General features: G+C 42.0%; 1 protein-coding gene across 1 annotated transcript in view; it reads left to right on the top strand.

Annotated features, from left to right (window-relative positions):
- pigu (phosphatidylinositol glycan anchor biosynthesis, class U) overlaps positions 1 to 4524 on the top strand; it is a 15208-nt gene extending 10684 nt beyond the window's left edge. The window contains exons 11-12 of the mRNA XM_083939786.1: positions 1619 to 1761; positions 3330 to 4524. Coding sequence (XP_083795912.1) covers positions 1619 to 1761; positions 3330 to 3443 — 257 coding nt within the window. The 3' untranslated portion in view covers positions 3444 to 4524. The remainder of the gene's footprint in view (positions 1 to 1618; positions 1762 to 3329) is intronic.
- The last annotated feature ends 5684 nt before the right edge of the window (positions 4525 to 10208 follow it).

Genomic DNA, 10208 nt, shown 5'->3' with positions numbered 1-10208 from the left:
AAAAAAATATCCCTTACATCCAGAATTAATGACTGGAAACAGATTTAATGAATTTATTTTAAGACCGTGTCAAAAAAAGAACACAAAACTAAATTAAATTAGTTCACAAGTAACTTTTACATTTATATAATTAACTCTGAAAAGGTTTTTACTTATTTAATCCTAAGCTTTATTCACAATTTACTCACTGCTGTATCATAAATCTACTATATGTAGAATGTGTAAATTTAACTTTACAATAATAAATTTACTATTTTACACATAATATATATAAAATTATACATTATAATTCATAGTTCTACATATAAACATCCATAGAAACACAAATATAACTGTAAATATACATATAAAGCCCATATTTATGCATAAATCGTTGTTTTTTGTTTGTTTTTTTGCTTGTTTTTAAAGCCCTTTTTTGTCCCTATACCTTTTTAAAAATGACTTAATTAATTTTAAATATAATTATATAAAGTTTTTACTGTACAGGAAATATTAAAGGGTGTTTTATTCTGATTTTCAACAGTGAAAAGTTCTGTAAGTTTGTGAAAAATTACCTGAGATCGTCTAAAATGCACCTGTTTATGTTATTTTAATAAATATTTAATGCAATTTAATATTTTAATGTAAAGTTTATATCCTAAGGCTTTTTTATTGAAATAATACACAGTGAAAATCATGCAATTTATCTTGTTTTCATATATTTATCCTGTTACACTTTATTTTGAAAACTGAAAACCAGTCACACACTCTGACATTTTACACAATAATACAAAAATAAAACATGAAAAACCAGGTTTTAGATGATAACATTCATGATAAATGAGTTTTATAATGTTAAATATGTCTGTTAGCTGTGTAAATATCTAATTTTAGCAAAATAAAACGTATAACTTGTAACTTTTTTATCCATCCACACAACGTTCAGGTTCACAGTTTTAATTTACTGCAGAATTACAAACAATTATACCAAACAAAACCTGTTTTTTTCATGTTTTGATGGATAACATTCATTTTAAATCAGTTTTATAATGTTAAATATGTCGGTTAAATGTGAAAATATCTAATTTTAGCAAAATAAAACATATAACATGTAACTTTTTTAACGTTCAGGTTCACAATTTTAATTTACTGCAGAATTACACACAATTATACCAAAAATAAAACATAAAAAAACAGGTTTTAGATGATAACATTCATGATAAATGAGTTTAATAATGTTAAATATGTCTGTTAGATGTGTAAATATCTAATTTTAGCAAAATAAAACGTATAACGTGTAACTTTTTTAACGTTCAGGTTCACAATTTTAATTTACTGCAGAATTACAAACAATTATACCAAAAAAAACCTGTTTTTTTTCACGTTTTGATGGATAACATTCACTTTAAATCAGTTTAATAATGTTAAATATGTCTTTTAAATGTGTAAATATCTAATTTAAACAAAATAAAACATGAAAAACCAGGTTTTAGATGATAACATTCATGATAAATCAGTTTAATAATGTTAAATATGTCTGTTAGCTGTGTAACTTTCTATCCATCCACACATCGTTCACTACAGGAAGCTTATTTTGTTCCTGAAATGCGTAAAAAAACGGTCTCTCTGCTGGTTTCAGTCTTGAGGAACATCTTCCTGGTGTCCTGCGTCCTGCTCACCTGTTCGGCTCTGTTCCCGGTTCTGTGGCACCTCTGGATCTACGCCGGCAGCGCCAACTCCAACTTCTACTACGCCATCACGCTGCTGTTCAACGTGGCACAGGTACGACGGTCGGGACGGGAGCCGGAGGTGGCAAAGAAATAGTGTGTTATGTAATTAGGGCAGTGCAGAGACAGGCTAGCTGTTTACATCTGTTTCCAGTGTTTGTGCCAAGCTAAACTAAGCTAAGCTACGCTAAGCTAAGCTAACTGGCTCCTACTGGGAAAGAAAAAGTCTTTACTTAGGGCGCCCTCCCACTGTGCCTCCGTCCCGTGCCCCGTGCTTTAGGGTCCTTGTCCCCCCCCTCCAGGCCCGTTTGTACTCACACTACCTGGGCCTCGGAGAATGCTTCTTGCTGCCTATACGTCATCACGCCGTAACACGTCACACGCATTGATGACGTCATGGCGATGCGTGGCTTTGTTTCCAGATCTTTCCGTAGACCTCGGAGTTTTTGTGCGTCTTGTCGACTGTTTTTGAATCTTTTCATCGACCAAATCTGCAGTAAACACTCCACCTCCGCATCACACACAACGGGAACCTTTCACCGCCATTGTTTTAAATGTCCGCGCATGGTCCCTCCTTCTTTTTTCTACGTCCCAACAGGCGCACAGGAAATGACCTCAGAACCGCCGTAGGGCTCGTGCTCGTACACGTGCGCATGCTCGTGCTCGTACATGTGCAAACGTGCTTTACAAAAGCCCACCTCTCCCAAACGGGCTGTGGACGGCAAGTTGGCCGCTCCTAGGCGCGGTACGGTTGCACTCACACTGGTCAAAGGAACCAGACTTTACCCGTAAAACCTGTTTGGGCACGGGACGGAGGCACAGTGTGAGTGCGCCCTTAGAGGCGTATTTCTTTCAGGTTAGCCGATCCGTCTAATGTTACTCAGTATCCCGTGAATCTGAACCGTATCAGGCTGGTTGGGCTCCGTAGCGGTGCTAGCTGTAGCATCTTTGCTAGCTGCTGCTCCCTTCGTGCACATGTTGAGCTGGGTCTGTGCCGCTGAGTGAGGTTTTCTTTTTCCAGTTTGGCGTATAATGTAAAAGATGCCTATATCTAAGAGAGCTGAGGAAGACAAAGCTCTGGATCTACCCTCAGTCCTGGTTCCTACCCTCACCTGTGGTCCTAAAAGCTGGGTCAGGACCCAAAGAACCAGGTCCAGGTCCAAGCGTGTGAAATGGGTTTTCTCAGGAGGGGGTCTGGAGTCTCCCTTAGAGAGAGGGGGAGAAGTTCAGCATCCGTGAGGAACTCGGAGTAGAGCCGCTGCTCCTTTGTGTTGAAAGGAGCCAGTTGAGGTGGTTCAGGATCATCTGGTAAGGATGAACCCTGGGCGCCTCCCTAGGGAGGTGTTCCAGGCACGTCCAGCTGGGAGGAGGCCTCGGGGAAGACCCAGGACCAGGTGGAGAGATTAGATCTCCACACTGGCCTGGGAACGCCTCAGGATCCCCCAGTTAGAGCTGGTTAATGTGGCCCGGGAAAGGGAAGTTTGGGGTCCCCTGCTAAAGCTGCTGCCCCCGAGACCTAACATCTCTTATCCCTTCAATCACGTGACTCCGATTTATTTACGTCTTAATCGCACGCTGAGAAATTCACCGTTCACACTCCTGCTGTTTTTGTTTCCTCCTCAGATTCTGCTGGTGTCGGATTATTTCTACGCCTACCTGAAGAGGGAACACCACCTCGGCTACGGACTGTACCTGAAGAGGAAAGACGGCTCCAAGGCGACGCTAGTCCTGAAATAATACACACACACACACACACACACACACGCGTGTTTAGCAGGACGGGAGAAACTGCTCCAGGTCTCATGTTTCCTCAAAGGGATCGAACACAAACTGAGGAGGATAAAAGACTTTCGGAGCCACACCGGACCTCCAGAACATTAGCACACGTGCAGGAAGTGCGTTCGGGTTAACGCCATACGCGAAGAAGTCACAACACACGACATGACATGACGGACACGTGCAGAGATGGGATGGGAATGTTCTCCTGTCGTGACGCAAACAAACAACTTTTAAACATCTCTTATTTTGAAGCCTCGCTCTCACCTGGAACTGGCGAGGGGGGCTTTTATTTTGAAGCCTTCTTCTTCCTCACACAACCACTCAAAGAGTTTTATTTTGGCGCTCTGTTTATCCTGCAGCTCCGTCCTGGACAGCTCTTATTTTGAAGGTCGCAGCTTTTATTTTGGCGCTCTGTTTATCCCGCAGCTCCGTGTTGGACAGCTCTTATTTAGAAAGTCGTAGCTTTTATTTTGAAGCCTTCTTCCTCACACAACCGCTCCTCAAAGAGTTTTATTTTGGCGCTCTGTTTATCCCGCGGCTCCGTCTTAGACAGCTCTTATTTTGACAGTCGTAGCTTTTATTTTGAAGCCTTCCTCTTCCTCACACAGCCGCTCCTCAAAGAGATTTATTTTGGCGCTCTGTTTATCCCGCAGCTCCGTCTTGGACAGCTCTTATTTTGAAAGTTGTAGCTTTTATTTTGAAGCCTTCTTCCTCACACAGCCACTCCTCAATGTTTTATTTTGGCGCTCTGTTTATCCCGCAGCTCCGTCCTGGACACCTCTTATTTTGAAAGTTGCAGCTTTTATTTTGAAGCCTTCTTCTTCCTCACACAACCACTCCTCAATGAGTTTTATTTTGGCGCTCTGTTTGTCCCGCAGCTCCGTCCTGGATGGCTCTTATTTTGAAACTTTTTTGAGAAAAAATTCATAAAAACGTAGGAAACGTCCTCTGATTTGATTTTTCCTGGTAACCTGCTCCCTCACACACGTTTTATTTATGTTTTTCTGAATATATTTATATTTTATTTGTTTCCTTTTGTGGTCGGACAAATATTTTCTTTGGGTTTGTTTCTTTTTCTCACGCTTTCTTTGATATTTTTGGCAGTTTTTAAGCCTTTTGTTTGATAGGAGAGACAGGAAATGGGGTGAGAGAGGAAGAGAGGGGGGGAGACGTGCGTCAAAGGTCCGCAGGTCGGAGTCGAACCCTCGGCCGCTGCCTCGAGGACCTTCAGCCTCTTCACGAGCCGCTTCTGTTTTGTTTTTTTTACACAGTTTGGTTTTAATGATCCATATTTTCAGTGTTGCATCTCATCTCCAGTCAAACCAACACGAACGTCAGCATGGTACTTAAACACCTCCTGGGACTGTGATGGCGTCAGCTGCCTGAACACGCAGATATCTAAAAAAGTCGATTTCTGAACCTCCACACAAACGCCAGAGAGCGAGCGTGAGGAAGACGCCAGTGAATGTGTTTGAAAGACGTCCTAAAGTCAAAAATCCACCAAATCAGAATCACTTCACGGCTGAATTTGAATATTTTCTGCACGTACGATCAAAGTTATCACTTAGGTATTCTGCCAACGGGGGTCGAGTTTGCGGCTCAGTGCGTCTGTTCGTCATGAACTTTGTTGTAAGGACGAAGCGCTGGGCCGAGGAAGAACGCGTTACATTTTGCAGCGGATACACAAATTATTTTTCATTAAAGTGTAATTACGCCGCAAAATCGTCCCAGGTTTTTTTTTTTTACGACACTTGAAAACATCAAAGAAGCCATCAAGACATTATTGTGATACGACTATTAACGGATAATCTGGTGGAGTCGCTAACAGCCGGACGTGGCTAACAGTGGTTAGCTCGGGGCAGCACGGTGAAGGCATTCAAAGGTCTTTTTTAACCACTAATGCTGCTGAAAATAACAGCAAACCTTTGTTGTGTGTGTAGGGACTCTTCTCATGCTGCTGCAGAGGTTTGCTGTTATTTTCAGCAGCATTAGTGGTTAAAAAAGACCTTTGAATGCCTTCACCGTGCTACCCCAAGCTAATCACTGTTAGCCACGTCCAGCTGTTAGCGACTCTCCCGGGTTTCTCCGTTAATAGTTGATGCACAAAATGGTTTATTTGTTGAATGTAAGTGCTGAAAAAGGCCGTTGGGTGATTTTGCGCCGGAATTACACTTTAAGCTTCATTACAGTGCAAAAAAATCTTTTTCTGTGTGTTTACCACCCCGAGCTAATCAGTGTTAGCCCTCTGTTAGCGTCTCTCCGGGCAACCAAAAAAAAGCCCAATAGTATTTTGAAAAGATGTTACTTCAGGCGCAAAATCATCCCAGGGTATTTTTCTGCACTTACATCCATCAAATAAACCATTTTGTGCATCAACGATTAACGGAGAAACCCGGTAGGGTCGCTAACAGCCGGACGTGGCTAACACTGATTAGCTCGGGGCAGTACGGTGAAGGCATTCAAAGGTCTTTTTTAACCACTAATACTGCTGAAAATAACAGCAAACCTCTGCAGCAGCATGAGAAGAGTCCCTACACACACAACAAAGCACCAACAGCGTAGTTAGTGAACCCAGAGTTTATTAAAGAGTGTTTTAAAGACTTACCTACTGGCCCCTGTACCAGCTCCTCTCATAGTAAAGTCCATTACAGTGGATTACCAAAGTCAATCCCAAAGGAAGGAGCCCATTGCTGCTTTGTTTTGTGTGTAGGGACTCTTCTCATGCTGCTGCAGAGGTTTGTTGTTATTTTGCGCTGGAATTACACTTCAACGGCTAATTTTTAATATTTCCTGCATGTCTGATTAAAGTTAATACTTAGTTCGGGGCTCTGTTTGTCAGCGGGGCTACGGAAAAACTTTGTTGTAAAGATGTTTTATGGGCCGAGGAAGAACGCGTTACATATTTGGAGCTGATCCGAGTCACTCACGGGGCAAACACGCAAATTATTTTTCACTTTCATTAGCAAAGGGCTTCTGTGCTGCATTCATGTGCTGTCAGAATAATCGGAAAAATGAGCTCTCAGCTGGGGAAAATTCAAGTGAACGCACACTCTTATAACGACCGCCCTCATGCAAAAAAACGTCGTAAAGGTCGCGATGTAGATGAGAATATCGGTGCCACTTGTGTCTGAATATGAAGCTGAATCCAGCAGATGTTAGCGTAGCTTAGCTTAGCTTAGCATAAAGACTGGAAACGGGGGGAACAGCTAGCGTGGATTGCTCCAAATGTATCATTTTTGTTTAATGCTTTTTGATTTTTGGACAAATTAACCAAAATGTGATAATTAGGGAGCTTTAGAGGTGCTAGATTAAGTTAACGTGTTTGCTTTCCCCCTATTTCTCGCGTTTGTGCTAAGCTAAGACATTATAGCTACATCCTCAAAGCAATTTCAGTCAAAAGCAACTGGACTTGGTTATTTGTCTAGGAAGACTTTTCACCTCTCATCGAAGAGGCTTCATCAGTTCATGTACGCATCTGACCAGGACCAGGACCAGGACCAGGACCAGGCTGGGACTGGACCAGGCTGGGACTGGACCAGGACCAGGCTGGGACTGGACCAGGCTGGGAGTGGACCAGGACCAAGACCAGGCTGGGACTGGACCAGGGCCAGGACCAGGCTGGGACTGGACCAGGACCAGGACCAGGGTGGAACTGGACCAACTAACTGGTGTGGAGATCCAGGTATTTAACCTCTCACAAGGTCGATGATGTCACTGGAACCCTTTGTGCTCCAAGTGCCAACGACCGTCGTTAGAGTGGCAGTCGTTGGTGGAAGTAGGTGTGGACTTTGTTAGTGCTGGTCCAGCCTTGTCCTGGTCCTGATCCTGGTCCAGTCGTTGGTGGGAAGTTGGTTTCGACTTCATTAGCGCTTGGAGCACAAAGGGTTTCAGTGACATCATCGGCCTTGTGAGAGGTTAAATACCTGGATCTCCACACCAGTTAGCTGGGACCAGTCCCAGCCTGGACCTGGTCCAGTCCCGTCCTGGTCCAGTCCCAGCCTGGTCCTGGTCCTGGTCCAGGTCCAGTCCCAGCCTGGTCCTGGTCCAGTCCCAGCCTGGTCCTGGTCCTGGTCCTGGTCCAGTCCCAGCCTGGTCAGATGCGTACATGAACTGATGAAGCCTCTTGGATGAGAGGTGAAACGTCTTCCTAGACAAATAACCAAGTCCAGTTGCTTTTGACTGAAGTTGCTTTGAGGAGAACGACGACCTGAACACATGAGAACATTCACAGACTTAAAGCTTCATATTTACGTCACTGACAAAATTGCCTTTTCTTTAAATTTAGGACTTGAAAAATGACCTGAATGTTGTTTTTAAGTCAGAAACTCGAGATTCAAACGCAGCATGAACGCCTCATTATACTCGCAGCATGACCTGAGTCTACAATTGGACGTATACAGCATGTGCTACATACTAATCATCGTAACGTTTTACCTTTTTAATACAAAAAATCAACTTACTTTGACTTTTATACTCATTGGAAACGTTGCAAACATCTCACTGTCAGTCAATCTTCACCATCAGAGACAAACATGGTGGAATATTTAATTGTTTTGTTCTCAATGATTGTTTTTTTGTTTACATCTGTGGGCGCCATTTCCCTTTTGCATTGCATTATGGGAAAATAATGTCTCTAATCATCCAACGACACATTTCTGTCTGTATTTATATAATTTCCCTTAATTCACTTCCTTAAAATACGCCTTAAACAGCCTCTGAAGTATAGATTGTTTATTTTATAATGTTTTAATTTACATTATATTTCCATAAATGAATGTTTTTTAAGTGTTACGGGGAAATTACGATAGAAGAAACAACAAAAAACCCATTAAATTAACTGGAAACAGCAAAAACATTTATTTTTGTGCACTGGTTTTCACGTGAAATGACGGAAATAACTCAACTTAATGTAAAATTATGAACATTTTAACTCTTTTCAGCTGCTTCATGTTTTTAAAACTTCCCTTTTCTGTTCGAGCCGGCGGCCATTTTGATACCAATGAGTGAGAATAAAGTGATTTGTGATATTTATTTATCTTTCTGCACTAAAAATAACTTTAAAAAGAGATTTAATTTGTCTGCTTTGATTCTTTTTTTTGTTTATTTTTACTTTTATTTCACAAAATGCAGGAGCTCTTCTGTTGTTTTGATATTGTATATAAGGTTTTGTTTTGTTACAGATGGAAAAATGCAAAGTTTGAAAGGAGCGGTGTGATGATTCACGACGGATTTCATGACTAATCATGAATAAAACTTGAGGTGTTGGTTTTACTTGTTGGTTTTTTATTGTCACTCCTGTATTTTCACCTTTAAACTTTAGTTTTTGGTCGTTTTTATGCAGAATTTAAAATGTAAAAAGTAAATTAAGGGAAGGTTTCCGTTGCCTAAGTGCACGAGATTGCTGGATTAACACCGTATATAACAACTAAGTAATATTTACTACTTTTATTAGAAATAATGCAACGTGCAGCTGCTCATGGAGGAATTGTTGGGTCTCTGTAAATCATAAATAACTCACATTGTGTGGTTTAGAGTTACTCTACATGTAAAGTGTCTTAAAATAACTTTTGTTATGATTTGACACTGTAAATTAAATTAAATTAAATTGAATTAATAAAAGATCAGATTCATTTTGTACCAAAATAAGATTTACACCGTTTGGAATTAAATAAAACAAATTAGAACTGAATTATGGTCACACATTACGCTATCCAAATGTCATTATATATTTTATCTATTTACAAATGTACTTATTTTTCATATATTTATTTATTTTTTGGTATTTGGTCTCGGTCAGGGGTCTGCAGCCCGCGGCTCTTGGGCCTCACGCGGCTCTCGGGTCCCTTTTCAGTGGCTCCTGCAGCTTTGCCAGAAAATAACATGGAAATAAATGTGTTTTTTTGCAAAGAGGCACCTGTTCTCTTGGAGTTCAAGGTGATTTTTAACAAATATTATGTGAAACTAAAATATGCGTCACATGCTGCGGCTCTCGCTCAGCACCTTTCCTGCTAATCTGGAGTTTCTGTCCTGCGCTGTCAGGATGCTAACCGTGGATTAAACCCCCCCAAAAAACACGTATCGGAGGAGAACAGAGGGTTGCGTAGAGAGATCAGTTTGCTTTCACTGCCAACATTGATGTTACCTGTACGCTCGATAAGCCTGTGAATGTTCTCATGTGTCCAGGTCGTCGTTCTCCTCAAAGCAACTTCAGTCAAAAGCAACTGGACTTGGTTATTTGTCAGGAAGACGTTTCACCTCTCATCCAAGAGGCTTCATCAGTTCATGTACACATCTGACCAGGACCAGGACTGGACCAGGACCAGGCTGGGACTGGACCAGGACCAGTACCAGGACCAGGACCAGGCTGAGACTGAACCAGGACCAGGACCAGGCTGGGAGTGGACCAGGACCAGGACCAGGCTGGGACTGGTCCAACTATCTGGTGTGGAGATCCAGGTATTTAACCTCTCACAAGGCCGATGATGTCACTGAAACCCTTTGTGCTCCAAGTGCCCACGCCCGTCGTTAGAGTGACAGTCGTTGGTGGGCAGTAGGTGTGGACTTTGTTAGTGCTGGTCCAGCAGCCTGGACCTGGTCCTGATCCTGGTCCAGTCTTTGGTGGGAAGTTGGTTTCGACTTCGTTAGCGCTTGGAGCACAAAGGGTTACAGTGACATCATCGGACTTGCGAGAGGTTAAATACCTGGATCTCACACCAGTTAGTT

The sequence above is a fragment of the Echiichthys vipera genome (genome assembly GCF_963691815.1).
Source record: "Echiichthys vipera genome assembly, chromosome: X".
In the NCBI taxonomy this organism is placed as follows: Eukaryota; Metazoa; Chordata; class Actinopteri; order Perciformes; family Trachinidae; genus Echiichthys; species Echiichthys vipera.
This window is presented reverse-complemented; position numbering and strand designations above follow the sequence as displayed.